Raw genomic sequence first — 19,307 nt, forward strand, 5'->3', positions numbered from 1 at the left:
AATCTTTATAAGTTGAAATTTCCTGACTCGTATCGTCAACCCATACAGAAGATTTCTGTAAACAGAATTAAACCATATTATGAAGATATAGACGACATTCAGCATGGGGATAAATAGCTATTTTTTCTACACGAGCGAAGACATCTATTAAAAATGTATATCATAGCAAGGGCAGAACAGAAGATACGACAGGCTCTGGAATATCTCATTTTTAAAAAATATTTCTCTTCTTTCAATTAGCAGCACGGAAAGAAAAGAACAAGAAAACGAAATAAACGCATCTAAATTATTTAACTCAATTGGCAAAGGACGTTGTATAACATAAAAGCATTTTAATCATTCTCACTTCTTCATCTGAAAAAAATAAATAAATAAAGTACTCTTCATTTGAAAAAATAAATAAATAAAGTACCCACCACTAGGAAGAGGAAACACGAAGACAAGCATACAGACAGATAAAATACATTTCATTGCAATAAAAGTACTTACTATTTACTGCTTTAACAAAAAGCTGAATCATTTATTCTGGAATAGAATGAAAGAATGCTGAATTTGCATTTCCGCATTTAAATGCGACTGATCTTTACAAGGACAGCTAACATATAATTTTATACCTTCCTCGATATCTATTCTTTTTCCACTGTGTATTACATACTGTCGCCGACATTATGCAACATAAATATTACACAGGATGTTCCAAAAGCTATGACCACTCTTACATTATACAAGATGTCCAGGAATTCAGAACAATCAATATCATTACAATTGGTATTTAAAATTTCATTATTTTATTGAAATATATATCTTTAGAGCAAATATTTTAGAAAGTTTACACCTTATACAGGGTGACCAAGAAATCATGCCGTTCGAATCACGAACATTCCAATATAAATTATCTTTATATCCCTGTGATAATCGCAACTTTTTTAGTATTTACAACTTATTATTTTATATAAGCTATATCTCCCCCTTCGCTCGGTACCAAGAACATCCAAAAGACCTCGTTTAGATATATCTCCACCAATTCCAATGGACACATTTAATACCCTTCATACAACTAAAGAGCACCCGAATACACAGACTTTAACACCCCTCATTATAAGTGAACTAATATATGTATATTAACGCCAAAGCTAAAAATAGCCCTACCTCTAGGGAAATGAAGTGACATATAATATGCACCGATCCGACCTGTTCTTAGGGAATAACTGTTTACTGCTTTCTTCCGCTACCTTATTAGTGCTCCGAAAAGTGAATTTTTCAGTGTTGCCAGAAGAAAGAAGAAAAATAACCCTCCGGCTTATTTTTTAACAAGTCATGAGGGTGTAATACCCCACATGATGTAGTAAATAAACTATTCCACACGCCAGTGTTTGTAAACACCACCACGTGATTTGGCAAGAGGATTTCACACCAGATGGATTTACAATCACTTGCAATCGATAGTTTCTAGCCCCTCCCACGGAGCAGCAGACGACCACGGAGCAGCAGCGCCACCGCCACCCAAGGAACCTTTCAATTGGCTGGACGACGGCAGTTCTGTACCAGTTTTCTGGTTACCCTTCTTCTGTTGGCACGGAACATTAGGAGTAACCTAACCCCAGGCCTCTAATCTGCTACGGGACTACGCCTATCCTATCTCCTGGCTTAGCCTGCTGTGGGGTTCTGTCTGGAAATCCTAACCTCAGCCGCTTAGCCTGCTACGGGGCTCTGTTGGCCACTTAACCCACCTTTGCTTGATATGGAGCATTGGATCCTTAATACCCCTCTGCTTATATGTTACGGGGCTCTGTAGAGATCCTGTCTGCGACCTTACGGTCAAAGACTATCTATAACTAACCTTGTATACTAGAGAGATTATTTGTACAGTATTTTTAAAAAATACCTTTACAGTGAAACTTTTATAATAAAAAAACCGTTAGTGGGAGTCGATTTCGGACACTCTTTTTATTAACGCTCTACCTAAACCTATATGGGACAAAGTTTTACAATATATAAATCATCATCAGCTGCTAATATCTAGCGTTTGTGGAAAGGTAGGTTTTGGGGGATTAGTTTCGCACATGACAGAATAAATTCGCTTATAACTCAAGCACTATTAGTCTTACACTAATATAAGTATACATTTTTTGAAAGAGCATAAAGTGACGAAAAATGTTTAGGGGAAACATTTTTCGAATTCCATCTTCTAAAGAATCTGTGGGTAAAACACTGACGTCACGCACAACCAAAACTGAGTAAAAATTAAAATAACAAGAAAACCATGATATTTAGCTAAAATGCACGTGAATTAAATTGTAGAAGACAATTAGGCAAACAAAGTGAAATAGGTTTGGATGTTCTAGCTCCAATGGTTACGGAGTTAAAGTGAATAATAGATACGTTTAAAATTTCGGCTTTCTCCCCCTTCCCTCCCGTGAGGTGTTTTTCTGGCATCCACCATTTTTGTGATCAGTGATGGGTATATATTCAAAAATTATCGGATGTCAAATTGTTACATGATTTGCCCTTAGAACTCAATTTTTAAGCTCCAATGGCTAGACTATTATGTCTTTAAACGTTTGAATGGAGTGTTTCTCAATAAAAAGAATTTGAAATAATACCTCACGTTTTCTGTTCCTGCATAATCAAGCTGGCTATGATAAGCTGTGAAGATAGCATTACCTTGAAGATATATGGGAATGCACACCTTCCAAGAATCTGGAAAATGAAAATCTGGATGTAATAAAATGCCATTATCTAATGTGTGATATTTAAACCAATTTCTAGAATTTCAAAGATCTTCACCCTTTCTCCCTTCTAATGCAGAAATAATAAGAGATTAATCTAGATCTTCACGTTGAAGACGACAGAGTTCATCTTATGAAATATTAGAAATATCACTCTATAACACTTGCAATTGTTGGACACAAGTAGGTAACTTTCTAGAAGGAAACAATCATGAGTGTTACCTGCGTATAAATTTAGGAGAGTTCTAATATCGAATTTCGCAGTCTAACTTGTAATTTTATAGGTCAATGCAACAGTCGAATATTCGCAGGTTTGGCCTTATGCAACGAAGTAAGGCTTTTGTTGTTCGGTAATAAAAATAACATGGCAGGCTATCAAAAGTTGATGCCAGCTTCTTACTGCAAAGATAAGAGCTAAACATCGAATTTTACTAGCGCTGTTCCGAGATTTCGGTGATGTCAATGTCCTACTAGTGAATTAAATACGGTAACTTCCTTTCCTCTATTTATGTACTTTTACAGGGCTACACTGACTGCTAGTCGAGAAGCATCTGATTCTATATAGTAGGGTAAATTTAAATCTGGATGGGCTAGAATATAATCCTAACAGCTGGTTTTATTGAAATGCTTTTGGTGATCGTCAATCCGTTCCATTTATTTCCTATTTCAAGTAACTTGAAGAATGGTTTTATTTTTTCTGAAAAATTAGGGATAAATGAACGTTACCAATATAAAAGTCCTATTACTGTTTGTAAACTATTCAAAGTTGTTGGTTGAGGTAAATTTCCAACAGCTTCAACACTCTTTGGATCTTTACTAAAACTCGTGGGAGTAATTCGACACCGTAAAAATGAAAAGAAAAAACTAGCACAGAACAAACATTTTTTAATATTGAGGGCAAGATTAGGATCTCGCCAAACTCATCAAAAATTTACTGTAACAACTGAAGGTGTTCTTAGAAGCTAGATGAGAAACAGGCTAAATCGTCAACATAGCGTAAATTTTTATTATGTGATTCTTGTCCTAAAGCTTTCTGTAACATGTTATTCAACACAGAACTTCCCTTCTTATACCTAAAACATGTAACACGATATTGATAATATTGACCTTCGAAACTGAATGCTATATACTCTTCTAACTTGGGAGTAAGCAATGCTTGATTACATGAACTGACCATATCTAAAGACATCACAAATGATTTTTCTTGTACTTTTAACAATAATTCTTGAATCCTTTCAGATCTGGTTTGTCTAAGTTCTAGTTACATATTTGCTAGATAGTCTTAAATCGACACAAATTTATGTATTTTCATTTTTCCTTAGGCACAACCAAGATAAGGTTGCAATGTATAGAATTACTATGGGTAATTAAGCCTAAATCGAGCACTTTCTGAATTTCCTCTCTAACAGCTGGTAAATACGTTGTATATAATATGGTTTACGTACTAAAGGATTACCAGTTTTTACTTTCATATCATACATGATATCTTTACAAAGACCAGGGTAATTAGTAAAAACATCTTTATATTGAAATATCAAACAATATAAATAATCCCTTTGCCGTACACTTAGATTATATGGCCGATGAACACCATCGTAAATTTGTTGGTTGGTACACCGTTGTTTTGCAAATTTACAACCTCACACAGAAGACTTTTTTGTTTGTCAAGATAACCTTCATCGTCTAAAATTTCCTGAAAACGTGGTTTTCAGGCAAAATATCAACAAGGACTCTTAAATTGTTGTGTTTCGCAGAAATGTTATCATTAGGAAAATCTAGATAACTACGCAAAGTAACGAGCTTATTTAATCTCAAGATGAGATTTTGATTAAGTGATTCGGTAACCCAAACTTTGGGACTAACAGAAATGTAACATATCTATATTGTAATTAAAGTATAACTTTTAACTTTTCTGTTTATGCGGCGTCGGGAAGTGGCGCTCCCATATCCCAGTTCTTCAGAACTGCAGTCAGCCATTGTTCCTCCAGGTTGGGGGTTAGCTAGGGCTGGTCACCTTGCCTGTAAAACCCATCGATCGCTAGCAGCAACGTAAGCCTCGGATGAAGCCGGCTGGATTTTTGGTGTTCGTACCACTGCTATGTCCTAGATATGATTCTGGATTGTTTGGATGACGCTCGGACCTGGAATCATGAGACGACGGAGTGAAACGTATGCGCACCCAGCGAAACCGGATGGCGTGATGCCCTGGAGGGAACGCTGGGAGTCTGCGACACAGAGATCTCCCATGAAACATGGATCTATCTCCTAACACGGTGGGTCTTCTCAAGAGTACCCATCTGTCGGTGGTGCAATTAACCCTAGCTCCATGTGAAGCCTGACTTGGGGTGATGGCTCAGCTTGCTGACAAGGGTCATGCAGTTAGGACCTGCCAGCCTCGTTGGCCGCCATGGAACTCAGACGGGAAAGTGGAGAAGATTTTGTGCTTATTTCGATTATGGCTTCGCATCACCCTGCTTCAAACGCAGCTCCTGACCAAAGCAAAGTAAAAGAGAATAAACCCATCCTTCGTTATCTGATAATTAAAGATGAAATTGCAGAGACAGCTGGTTTTTTTTAGTGAAGCTCTCGCCGTTTGTTTTGTATCGCCAACTCTGTCACATCGCCACGGGTTCATTCCCTGATGCCCATATTAAGAAATTACGTAATCGCACCTTACTTGTCCATACCGTCAGTAACAAACAGTCACGGCTGCTGCTGAAATGTGAGTCTTCCCAGCTGTCTCTGCAAAGTTCTGGAGAAGACGATCAACAACCATCTCGTTTGGTTCCTTGAGCACAATGGAGCTTTCTTTCCAACCTCCAGTGTGGCTTCCGGCGCTACCGCTCCACGACAGATCACCTTGTTTACCTAGAGATTGCGATCCAGGACATCTTTCGACACTGTGAATATCTTGTGGTCATCTTTTTTGATTTGGAGAAGGCTTATGACACTACTTGGCGCTATGGGATCCTGCGCCAACTGTATACTTGGGCCCTCAATGGCTGTTGGCTGCTCTTCTCCAGAACTTTCCTCGCGAGCGCTCCTTCCGAATGAAGATTGGATCAACTCTTTCTGCGCCATTTCGACAGGATAATGGAGTTCCACAAGGCAGAGTGTTCAGTGTAACGTTGTTAGCTGTTGCTGTGGACACTGTGCTGCACGAACTTACACCATATGTTCGTGGTTTGCTCTACGTGAATGGCTTCACGATCTACTGTCGGTCCCATGATCTTCGCACCATTGCACACCAATTACAACTAGCGCTCTACCGCCTGCATCAGTCGTCCCTTCGCTCTGTCTTCAAGTTCTCCTCTGCGAAAACCAACTATGTGCACTTGTGTCGTCTCCGAAACTGTGCTTTTGATCGAGATCTTTACTTGGGACCTGATCGCCTCCGGTATGTTGGGTGTATTCGATTCCTGGGCCTCCAGTTTGATCGCCGTCTTACTTGGAATCAGCATGTTCGCGCCTTGCAGTATAGCTGTCTCCGCTCCATGAACTTGTTGCGCCTATTTTCTCATACCATCTGGGGTGCTGACCGTGTTGTGCTGCTTCGCCTTTACAAAAGTCTCATTCGATCGAAGATTGATTACGCCTGTGCGGCTTATAGTTCTGCTCGCCGCAACGTACTACGCCACCTGGATAGCGTCCAATATCTGGGTCTTCGAATTGCCACTTGGGCATTTCGTACGAGCCCCATCCTTAGCCTGTATGTCGAAGCTCATGAGCCATCTCTGTTGCACCGTCGCCAAGTCGTGCAGCTAAGATATCTACTTCATCTGAAGACCATCCATGATCATCCCTCTGGGTTTATGTTGGAAGCTGGTCCTCGCCTTCAACGTTATCAGGGACAACCTATTCACCGGACCTTTTAGAATCCGTGCCTTGGAACTTCTGGCAGATCTTGCTGTCGAGCTACCTCCACTTGCTGTTTTGTGTTTCCTGCCAATTCCACCCTAGCAACTGTTTTCACCGACGATCAACTTCTCTTTGCCGAAGTTCAAGAAGGCCACTACCAGTGACCAGGAATATCGCCAGGAATTTCTCTCTCTCATGGCCTTCTCTCAGGTCTACCGCTTCATCTTCGCCGATGGCTCTAAGCAAGATGGCTCTGTTGGCTGTGCGTTTGTTCTGGACGTCCACTGTTCCCTAGCTCAGCTTCATCCTTTGTGCACCATATACACCGCAGAATTAGTAGCCATTTTGGAAGCTCTTCATCATGTTCGTCGCCGCCAGCTTCGCGCTGTTATGATCTGCTCTGATTCCAGCAGTGTCCTCCATAGCCTTGCCGATGTTATGTAACCGTATCCACTTGCCCAGCAAGTACTACCTCAGTGTCATGGCCTACTTGCTGAGGACTACAATATTCGGTTTTGTTGAGTGCCAGGCCATGTTGGCATCCCTGGAAATGAGCTGGCGGACACTGCTGCGAAGGAGACTGCTCTTTATCGTCGCCGTTGCCTCCTGCCTGTTCCCAGCACTGATGTTCGTCACGTCTTTTCTTGTTTTCTGCATCAGCGCTGGCAGTTATCATGGGATCAGCAGCTCAACAACAAACTCCATGCTGTGAAGCCCCGTCTTGGAGTCTAGTTGTCGATATCTTTTCCTTCACGATTGGAAGAAACGACTTTGGCTCGTCTTCGGATTGGTCATAGTCATTTGACACATGGACACCTTCTGAAGAGAACTCCTCCTCCTGACTGTCACCTCTGTGGTCAACGCTTGACTATTCGTCATCTTCTTGTGGACTGCGTGCCTCGTGCGCCTGTGTGTGCTCAGTTTGGCCTACTCGATGACCTCCGAACTCTGCTCAGTGGTGAACCAGGCATCGTCTTGAAGGTGTTCCGATTTCAGCGACATCAGTAAGTTTTATCAGCAATTTGACCTTTCCGTGTGCTTCTGTGACTGTGCAGTGTTCTGTTATGTGGATGCACCGCTTTTAACGTTTCATGCATTATTTATTTTATCTTGTACTTTTCTTTTTCTGCACTCAGCCGTAAAGAGATGGTCCTCCGGGTGAATCTGCTTCTCTCGTTGAGTATGGCGTAAACAAACATCTAGTACTGGCGGCTCTTGCCGGACTCATAACAAAGAGTTCCCTAGCAGTTCTCACTAGTTCGTCACGTCCAAGACGAATTGAAGTTACCTAAATAGCTATCTGCACTCAATGGAATTATAAACAAGTTACCTTTAGGCAACTTTGCGACTTACCAATTTAACTTGCCGAGGTGGTGAACTTACATATATTTTTCACAAAATATAGACTCGGAGGAGGGGATAATCGATGAGCCATCCAGAAATCACATCTAACTACTTCTAACTCTAACTGTTCTCTCCAACAATCGGCAACAATGCACTCCTCCTCGAAAGCAATCGCCTTTCCTATTTCGATTACCCGGAAGACAAATATCATATACGTAGAAGTCGCTGTACTGAAAGGTAAAGGACCTGATGAAGTGATACGAATGTGGAAGAAAGAAACATCTGTTACCTTTATTTCGAAAGAGGACAGATTTAAATAAAAGAATAAAGAATTGCATACATATTCTACGTCTCGAGCGCTCATCTTAATCGTGCATTTCAAATTAGTTGTCAACATTAGAATTAACTCAAGTTACAAATGTTAATATCACTTCATTCGTTACACATCATCATAAATCTCTTCACACCACCCTTCACGCTATAAAATTCGTCTTTGCATAAGATGTAAACAGCCTTTCCTTGCTAATTTGAAAAATATCCAAAAATGCTTCTTACACACCCTCACATATCTTACTTCAACCTTTAATAGAATTTGAAACTCATTCTTTTAGCATTTCCGGAACCATTCTTTTTGCAAGACCTTATAATCAGACTTGACTCATCAAGTCCCCTAAGGTGCACTGTAATAAAAATAAATTATTTCTCTCTCTCTCTCTCTCTCTCTCTATGCTTCTTTAAGTTTGAAGTGGTATTCAAATTTACAGAAGGGTGTGTTAACTGGAAGTGTGTTTAATCTTTTCTTACTTACAGCTGAAACATTAATATAAAGGTAAACATGCAAAAAATTATGGACATGTTTCCCTTGTGTAACATTCTGAGAAAACTCTGCTTTCCAAGAACAACAGAATTGCCAGTCTTATATGACTTATTTACAATATCTAGACATGAAACTTTTGACCTCTGATAGGAGCTTTAGGTAGCGTCAATAAAGATAAAATAGTTCAAAATTCCCAAAAGTGGATTTGATTTCCTTGTGCACTAAGCCTTATATATAGGAGTATTTTTCCTAAATTTTGATGTTTGGAGATCAAAGATGAACTGTTTTTTCAATGGGGAAAATCTCGCAACACAAATTTAGCTGGGAAAATTATAACTAAAAGTGAACATTGCAATTAAGACATTTATTTGATTTTTCGTTTAAAGCTGTGTCGTGGCTAGTGATGGGTAAATTCCCGGGAAGATATTTTTCGGGAATATTTCCTGGGAAGATTCCCGGGAAGATTCCCAAAATTGTAAATTTTCCGGGAATTTATGTACAATCACAAAGAAAACTGCATTCTATTACTGTATTATGATTTCAAAGTTAAATTAGTTTTTATATCACAGTATATTGTTATAGTTGTACCCAGGGGAGTCTTTAGAATGTATATTCTGAACGATGTTATGTTATTTTATTAATATTTTATTATATTTAGAGAGTACGCAAAAGGATATTTATTTACAATATGTTCTATGAAAGTAAACATGTTTCAAAAATGGTATAGTAAGTCCACCTACTTTTAAACCGCTAAACAGTTTAACTTTACATGTTAATGGATTTTCTAAACTTCTACTACTGAGATTATAAACATATTAAATTTTTAATGTTATAAACAAATTAGGATGCGTAACTGCCAGAACACACATGTCCCACCATTTTGTCAGCATTTGCGCATAAATATGTATGTTCACAATAAAATTTGCATGTAACATTGCCACACACGACTTTTCTTCCTGCACATTTCTCGAAATTCCATGCGTTAATCCACATGTAAACGAAGTTCGAGTGCCTCTTCGAGTCAGAGAGAGAAGACAGACTGACGTCTATTACTAACGGTGTTTCAGGGTTTATTAATAGTACTTCATTTCTATTTCTACATAATTCTACATTACTTTACAATATGGTTTCTTTCCAACATTTGTAAATTAGTAATTTACTACTTTTGGCGATTGTTTAGCTTTGTCGGGTCAGATTTTGCACCTTTTTGCGATATTCTATTCCGATGTTGTTGTTTTATGGTTTCATACGTTAAATTACGTTACCAACATTAAATTTAGACAGCATTGCCAAGCGAGCGTTAGCGAGTGAAGGCGGGTTAGAGACCCGCAGGGCACGTTGTTTTCCATCTTCGTTACCAACAATTCACTTTCTTTTCTCACATAAATCACTTCGACTTACCTTTACGGTTTGTACAAATCACCTACTGCTCCCCCTTCCCAAAAAAATGTTCTATACTTTCTTGACTATTTGAACACTACTATCAACTCATTTCTTCCGTAAATCATCCTACTTTTGGTAGTTTGGCCCCCCAATACTAAACAATTACTCTTTTTTTTTTTAGTGCAAATGGAAATTGAACTTTAAAAACCAGATTATTAGTTATATACAGTACTGTCAAAGAATTTTAATTTTTTTAACTTCCAAATTCTTTAAAACCTAGAAGTAAGTCATAATATATAAAAATAAAGTAATTAGTAATATAGTTCTTATAATTTGGAAGATAAAGTAAAGAAATGGAAATAAATTCCTTCCCGGGAATTTATAGGCCAGGGAAAACCCCGGAAATATTTCCATTTTTTTAATTCCTTCCCACCGGGAATATTCCCACTGCCCATCACTAGTCGTGGCTAAATAAGTAGTTTCCTTTACCTGTGTGTGAAATCATCAGTTTGAATTTCAGTACGAGCTAATTTTGTTATGATCCCACGTCTAATAGCCTTAGTGCTAAAAGGGACCTGATACCGGCAAAAGAAAAGCATCATTAGTAACGTAATTGATGAAGTGTTGTTAGCTAAATGTTAGGTGGATAAATCTTTTCTAAAACGAACGGCTATTAATTGAGCTACATAAGTATATCTTCCTTCTAAAAATAATGAATATTAAGTGAGTTTTAGATGGATAGTTCTCTTCCAAAAGGAACGGGTGTTAATTGTGGTTTAGAGAAAGTTTTCTTCTAAATAAGAATTGGTAATTGAGCTTTAGAGTGGTAGTTCTGTTTAAAAAAAATGTTACTTGATCCTTAGATGGATATATTTTTAAAAAGAAATGCTGTTAATTGAGCTACTGATGGATAGTTCTATTCCAAAAAAAAAAAGGTAATAATTGAGCTCTAAATAAATAGTTTTCTTCCGAAATAAACAGGTATTAATGACGTTTAGAGTTCTCTTCCAAGAAAAGAAGTGTAAATTGAGATATAGAGTTCTTTTCCACAAAAAAAAGTTTTAATTGAGATTTAGAGGGATAGTTCTCTTTCAAAACTAACAGCTGTTAATTGAGATTTAGATAAAAAGTTTTCTTTCAAAAAGAACGACTGTTAATTGAGCTTAGATAGTTCTCTTCCATAAATAACGGGTGTTAATGGATGGTTAAATAGACAGTTCTCTTTCAAAAAGAACGGGTATTAATTGAGCTATATGTGGGTATTATTTGAGCTTTATGTTGGTATTAATTAAGCTCTAAATTAAAAGTTCTGTCCCGAAATGAACGGGTGTTAATTGAGGTTTAGAGTTCTCTTCCAAAAGAAATAAGTGTTAATTGAGATTTAGAATTCTCTTTCAGAAAGGAACAAGTGTTAATTGAGGTTTAGAGGGATAATTCTCTTTCAAAAAGAACAGTTATTAATTGAGATTTAGATAAATAGTTCTCTTTCGAAAAGGATAACTGTTAATTGGGCTTTAAATTGATAGTTCTGTTCAAAAAAGAGCTTTAAATAGATAGTTCTCTTCTATAAATAACGGTTGTGGTTTAAATAGACAGTTCAAAAAGAACGGGTGTTAATTGGACTTCAAATTGATACTTCTCTTCCAAAGAAACAGATATTAATTGAGCTTTAAATGGATAATTCTCTTCCAAGAAAACTTTAATTGAGCTTTAAATGGATACTTCCCTTCTATAAATAACAGGTGTTGGTTGAGATTTAAATACACAGTTCTCTTTCAAAAACAGCAGGTGTAGTAAAAATTCGTAGTTCTCTTCCAAAATAAATTGTATTATTTCAGCTTTAAATGGATAGTTCTCGTCCAAGATAACAGATATTAATTCAGTTGTAAGTGGATAATTCTCTTTTATAAATAACGGACGTTATTTGAGGTTTGAATAGACAGCTCTTTTGCAAAAAGGAGGGTGTTAATTGAGCTTTAGAGGCTTAGTTCTTCTCAGGAAGAACGTTCAATTTTGGGATGAAAAGTTACTTCATTATGTGAAATAAATATAAGTAGTTTAGCTCTTCTCTCTCACACGTGCTTTATTACCAGATAATACAAAATACACATCATTTCGCTTTCACACTGAGCATTGCTGAAAGAAAGAACACTTTCCTTTCTCTTTGGAGGTAATTAAATATCAAGTTCACTTTTCTTTCATTTTCATTTTAGAAGAAGCTTTAGAAGTCATTCTCAATCTAACTGAACTCACTCCTCACAAATTCTTATTTACATTTCACTTCAGGCTGAATCCTTTCAAAGGTTCATTTTCCCTTGACTTCTTTTTCTCTTTTTCAGTTCCACAGGGAATGCAAAATAACAACTATACACTCCAGCAAACACTTACTCAAGTTCACTTGTAAATTTTTCAGCGCATCATGCACAAAATATAATAACATATGCTTTTCATGTATATTCTTTAAATTCGATTTCTTTGCAAAATGGTATATAACAATGAAAGCACCAAGACACAATTCGTATTATAGCTTTAACTTTTTTTTGATATGTTTCCAAACTTGTTGTATACTTTGTTACAAAATACCCACATGAACTACTTAGCAGTACATAACATAATAATAAAACATAACAGACATTTTTAATATTTAGCTATTTAATAACTATCATTATCCAGAGTAAACAAATTTTGGAAGACTGGTTAGATATTAATTTCCATGTTATAGGACTTTAGTAACAAACTGTAAAATGCAAGGATTTAATTGTTTTCGTGATAATGTACTGTTTCTAATTTTATGTGATAATGTGTACAAGTCTACTTTTCATTTTATGCCTAGCAATTTTAACTTACCGAATTGATTTCCACATGAGAGAATAAAAATTATAAAGCTTTTATTTTGCAAGTTTACTAAATTTCGAAACAATAGTTTCTCAAAAGTAATTTACTTCCAACAGTATCAGATAATAATCTTGGCCGATTACCAATAATCTAAAGAATATTAGATCAAACTTGTTCTCTAGTTGAAGAATACAAACAATTTACTTTCAGCTTAGTGCTAATGGCATTTAATCTTGAACAAGAGTTAAAACAAAAATTTAGGAAATATTTTAAAATAATATTGTATGAAATACTTGGAAATAATATTTGAAGTGGTTTTAGAAATTCTTCAAGTTTTCAGGAAGACAAATATGTTTTCATTTGTACTATATTATTCACGGTTCTTATCGTACTAAGATATTTATGAAACCTTAGTACAAACATTTCTGATAAAAGTCTTGTATGTTAATAAATAAAATTAACTCGCTACTGAAAATTCAAGAATACTCAATTATAAAGATATCTTACATTTGCAGTTTTCTGTGAATTTATATCACACATGAAGCTTCAGAGAAACATAAATTAAATGATATTAAATATTTAACGTATGAAGTATGAACATTTAACATATGTAATACTTAACATATAAGTGAAGATGGTTAATTTTTCTGAAGATTCTGAAACATCGTAAAAGCTTCATTGAATTGAACGTTAATTTTCTGCTGAATTTGATTATCAATTAGAGCAATTAGTGGAAATAATTTCTGTCACGGAATAAGTCGCTACTTTTCATTGCCTAACTAGGATAATAATCAGTTTCATATGTTGTAATTACATTCTCAATTATTTATAATAATTATCGCTCATTTTGAGAAGTTACGGTAAAATAAATTAAATAGAGCTTCAAAACCTTAGTAATGCAGTTTTAAAAATCATATATAGTTTGTTTAAAAGATGGTACTTTTTAATTATAATTAAAAGAATTTTTAAGATACCATAAAGAAAATTATGGAGTGTAACTACTATTTTGAAAATCTGGTAAATCTAAGTTTTCTTGTGTAAAAATGTCTGTTACATTTTATTTGATAATTCATAAAATGTCATAGACCATGATTTGCAGTCATAAACCAAAATTCTTGGATTTATTCTAATCTCAACACTGTCGTCTATTAGCTTACTTAATGGCTGTCTAAAAGTGCCTCATATTATATTCCAAAACCTTTTCCCGATAACTAGAATGTGAAACAAGCAATGAACTTGCAACGGGCATTCAGCTGTAGTATTTATGTATTGAAGTATTTATGAAACTCAAATTTTACGTATCTATATATTTTTTTCTTTCAGTACCAGACTTAATTCTTAATTCCATCCGTTTGTATTACTATTTTTCTTAATTTTAGTTTTGCTCAAATTAATTCACATTCCTATTATTGGGAAACAACAAAGACTGAATGATTCACACCCTTTCTAGGAGCAATTCATACACACATACGTAAGATAGAAAATATTTCAGAGATTAGCATTTCAGGGAATATACAAAAATAATACAACTTTACATACATTTACAGATTATCTAAACATCCAGGATTAACCAAGACAAGATATGTAAAATTAACAATATCATAAACATATTTCCTCTAAAAATAAGTAACCAATATAAATAAGACGTTTTTTTTAATCTTTAGCTGAATACTGCGAATAATTACAGTCTCTCTTCCAAATTGTTAAAAATATGGCAAATGTAGTTACCTTAAATGTTTTTGTCTTAATTCTTTTACATTATTCTCAGAGTGCACCAACTTTAAGTAAAATGGGTTTCAAAATTGTTTAGAAAAATACATTTACATTTTTTAAATAAGAATGAATAACGTAGATTAGAGTGATAATCAAACAAATTAAAAATCTTTCAAATTAGAAATTGATATTCTACTTTTTTTGTTTACTATGGTTAAACTATTTAGAAAAAGATTTAGACTTACAGCTTGTTTTGCTGATAGAACTAAAATATATAAGTTTGAATAACATAATCTTGACAGTTTCACGAAACAGTTTATGAATAAGTGATTTGGGTTAGTAATTACTACAGTACATATCTTGTATGGAGCATTTTGTTACGTTATTCGGTCTGTACTTTTTGTTAGAATACTTAACTTTGAACAAAGTGTTCAGTATTTAATATTTATTTTTTTAGAAAACACTGCTATTCATGTTCTAAGCACTGACGTTAATTATCTGTTTAAAATGATAATAGGGTAGCCCAAAAGTAGGTGTACAATCCCATACTGATCAGCTCACTGTATTTCATATAATTTCTTATTGTTATCCATCACGTTCTTTATTATTTGCTCTTAAAGCCTTTTTACTTACACCTTGAGCTTGGAACAGCCGAAGCAAATAAACCCATAAGCTAGAATGTTAACTTGATCAATGCAGGGGTGTATATCTACTTTTACGTGGAAATTACCCTTGTATGTAGAAATTACCCTTGTTTCCAATTTGATAATAACTGTGAGGAAAGTATTTTACTCCCTATATTAGTAAACAATATTCGCAAGAATTCATTTGTAATGTTTTCATAATGATTTCATTACTGCAAAAGCATTGTTAACACCATATCGTTCCCAGTGATTTGTAAGCTCATTTAATTCTATCAATCATTTCTAAATGAATTAGACTTTTAGAACTCCTGTTTCTAGAAACTATTACACATGATGAGCTACAAATGAATATCGAATTTTCAGGAACTAGATCAATATTTAATTAAAACAGTTTTGGATTATATCAGTTAATTTTGTAATGCAACTAGTTGATTGGCGTTTATATATCTTGAAATGTAAAATTTGAATATATAAAATCTCCTGACAAAAAAAATGATAATAGGAATCAGTTACAAATGGAAGATTTTAAATATTAAAATTAATCCATTTTTCGTATAACAGGTAAATAATAATTAAGTGCCCACATTTCGTACTTATAGTTACTTAAAAGAGTTAGTTTTATATAAATTAATTGTTAATGTTCATGAATGTTTATCTTACATTGAAAAAACGATTGCTATTCTCTGAAACATTGAAACATCCATGTTCACTCAACAAATATAAACAACCACATTTTCACTCTGGACTCAGCCTAACAACAATGTCAATATTGGCAGTAAATTAACTTAGTTTTTTTTCAGTCATGCAGAATAAACTTTAGTTTAAAGACAGTCAGACTGTTCTTTTCTACCAGAGTCACTTTGCTTGTAACGGCGTTCCTGATTCTGGCTCTCCTTGCCCGTCCGAACTTTCCGGAAGACACTAGAAACTTTTGTTTATAATACACTGTACAATTGTGTCGTCCACGTAGACACTTCTGCAATCTTTTGATGTCACAGTCGTTGTTATTAATTTCTGTTTAACTCGTCAATCTCCTGCATTACAAAACTGCGTAATTTTGTTGTCTCCATGTTTCAGCAAGTCTAATATCTTTCTGTCAACTCGCACTTTATGTATGCAGCCTTTAAATCCAAGATAATATTGAGCCGGAAGTCCTGATGGGAGAGCTGGTGCACCACCTACGGAGCAGAACGTTATAAGTAAGTGTAACTTTATACTTTATCTATAATCATGTGCAAAATAAATAGCTACTTGCTGGAAATGGATAGAAGGAAGATGAAAGGAAGAAAAGGAAAACGTAATACTGATAGAACATGTCAAACTGCCTGTACGATTAGTCTATCACCCTGATGATGGCAATGGCCGACAAGACTTTATAGCAATTTAAACTTCTTTATCTTTTTATCATTGTTTCCTTTTTTCTTGGAGAATTATTTCATTTGTAAAAAAGTGACTTCAAACGTTTACTTTAACAGTAAAACTGATGATAAACATTTGGAAAACTTGTACAGTTAATCCAAGCTCAACAGACTTTTTATAATGGTTCATTTCACAATTTTACAATTTCATTACTTCATAATGATAATTATGATAAAAATATGTTCCGATATGTTATTTTTGGTACTTAACATGATCGTTTATGAGCAAAAATAAATTTTGCTTATGATATCACAATATTTATGTAACAATGTTTCCGACCAAAACAGTTATATTATTTTTTGCAATCACATTCATAAACAGATATATATAATTTTTTCAAGATAGTACAAACAAACATAATAATGATAATAAAAAGTGTTTATACTATCTTCCTTGTTCTGAAGAGAAGACTAATCGTTCCACGACCGAAAACGTCAATATACTTTCATATAATGCCTCACACCTTTTATTTGGCTAGTATATACATTAATGCTATAATTGTTTTGTCCTAACTACTATTTTACGAATATACATCACATATAATCTCAGAAATATAGAGAAGGTATAGATAGAGTTTAATAGTTTATGCGTGTAGTTCATAGTCTCTATTCAGCAAATTTGTTTTCTTTAAAGGTACTGTTCAAAATCATTCCCAGGCATGAATATTAGGAATAGAAACTAGAAATGTTCATATATACACATGTTGTAGTGTTAACTGCTAAATCAACTTTTCACTTCGACCAATAAACATTCTTGGAGAAATGTAAACATATAACTAAACAAATTTCGGCATGTATATACTATGAAGATAGAGTATTCATATAATTAATGCATAATGCTGTGTTTCCTTTATCTTTGGTACAGTAGCGTACAAGAACAACTCAAATTACATATAATATAACTGTCTCCGCTTCACGAACTTCTTGCGCCTACTTTCTCATACCACCTGGGATGCTGACCGTGTAGTGCTGCTTCGTCTTTACAGAAGTCTCATTCCATCGAAGATTGATTACGGCTGTGTAGCTTATAGTTCTGCTCGCCGCAACGTACTACGCCATCTGGACAGCGTCCAACATCTGGGTCTGCGAATTGCCACTGGGGTATTTCGTACAAGCCCCATCCTTAACCTGTATGTCGAAGCTCATGAGCCATCTCTTGCACCGTCGCTAAGTCCTGCAGCTAAGATACCTACTTCATCGGAAGACCATTCCTGATCATCCCTCTGGGTTTACGTTGGAAGCTGGTCCTCGCCTTCAACGTTATCAGGGACAACCTACAGTCACCAGGCCTTTTGGAATCCGTGCCTTGGAACTTCTGGCAGATCTTGCTGTCGACCTACCTCCACTTGCTGTTTTGGGTTTCCTGCCACTACCACCCTAGCAACTGCTTCCACTGGCGATCAACTTCTCTTTGGCGCAGTTCAAGAAGGCCACTACCAGTGACCAGAAATATCCCCAGGAATTTCTCTCTCTCATGGCCTCCTATCAGGTCCACCGCTTCATCTTTGCCGATGGCTCCAAACAGGATGACTCTGTTGGCTGTGCTTTTCTTCTAGAAGTCCACCGTTATCGAGTTCAGCTTCATCCTTTGTGCACCATCTACACCGCAGAATTAGTAGCCATTTTGGAAGCTCTTCATCATGTTCGTCGCCGCCAGCTTTACGCTATTGTGATCTGCTCTGATTCCAGCAGTGTCTTTCATAGCCTTGCCGATGTCTCGTCTCCGCATCCACTTGTCCAGCAAGTACTACTTCAGTGCCATGGCCTACTTGCTGAGGGCTATGATCTTCAGTATTGTTGGGTGCCAGGCCATGTTGGCATCCCTGGAAATGAGCTGGCCGACACTGCTGCGAAGGAGGCTGCTCTTCATGGTCTTCGTTGCCAAATCCCTGTTCCCAGCACTGATGTTCGTCACGTCTTTTCTTGTTTTCTGCATCAGCGCTGGCAGTTATCATGGGATCAGCAGATCAACAACAAACTTCATGCTGTGAAGCCCCGTCTTGGAGTCTGGTCGTTGAGCTCCCGCTCTTCACGATTGGAAGAGAAGACTTTGGCTCGTCTTCGGATTGGTCATTGTCATTTGACACACGGACATCTTCTGAAGAGAACTCCTCCTCCTGACTGTCGCCTCTGTGGTCAACGCTTGACTATTCGTCATCTTCTTGTGGACTGCGTGCCTCGTGCGCCTGTGTGTGCTCAGTTTGGCCTGCCTTCTGACCTCCGAACTCTGCTCAGCGATAATCCTGGCATCGTCTTGAAGGTGTTCCGATTTCTGCGACATCAGCAAGTTTTATCCGCCATCTGATTTTTCTGTATGCCTCTGTGACTGTGCAGTGTTCTGTTATGTGGATGCACCGCTTTTAACGTTTCATGCATTATTTATTATTTTATCTTGTACTTTTATTTTTCTGCCTGGTGCCCTGCGTGACTGTTTTAGTGTGTTCTTTATGATCTTCTCTACTACGGACAATACGGTTTGTAGCTGTGTATGTTTGTGTCTGTTCACGTTTACTGTGTGTGCTCCTACCTAGTGATGGGTGCTGAAAGACCTCCGTCGTCGGTGCAC

The 19,307-nt window shown here is 36.2% G+C and overlaps 2 protein-coding genes across 6 annotated transcripts in view; one reads left to right on the top strand and one right to left on the bottom strand.

Annotated features, from left to right (window-relative positions):
* Positions 1-5,779: 5,779 nt before the first annotated feature.
* On the top strand, positions 5,780-6,604 carry LOC145667746 (uncharacterized). Its single transcript, XM_081735190.1, has one exon. The coding sequence runs from the start codon at positions 5,780-5,782 to the stop codon at positions 6,602-6,604; it is 825 nt and encodes a 274-aa protein (XP_081591316.1).
* A 5,566-nt stretch (positions 6,605-12,170) lies between these two features.
* Positions 12,171-19,307, bottom strand: part of LOC145668491 (agrin-like) — a 1,085,796-nt gene continuing 1,078,659 nt past the window's right edge. For all 5 annotated transcript variants that reach the window (XM_081736441.1, XM_081736438.1, XM_081736440.1 and 2 more), the window contains one exon: positions 12,171-16,501. In XM_081736441.1, the coding sequence (XP_081592567.1) occupies positions 16,350-16,501 (152 nt within the window). In that variant the 3' untranslated portion in view covers positions 12,171-16,349. The remainder of the gene's footprint in view (positions 16,502-19,307) is intronic.

Source organism: Thermobia domestica, chromosome 13, assembly GCF_964235325.1.
Source record: "Thermobia domestica chromosome 13, izTheDome1.hap1.1, whole genome shotgun sequence".
NCBI classification, from domain to species: domain Eukaryota; kingdom Metazoa; phylum Arthropoda; class Insecta; order Zygentoma; family Lepismatidae; genus Thermobia; species Thermobia domestica.

Coding starts and splice junctions, on each gene's coding strand:
- LOC145667746 (XM_081735190.1), top strand. CDS start 5,780: ATGAAGATTGGATCAACTCTTTCTGCGCCATTTCGACAGGATAATGGA.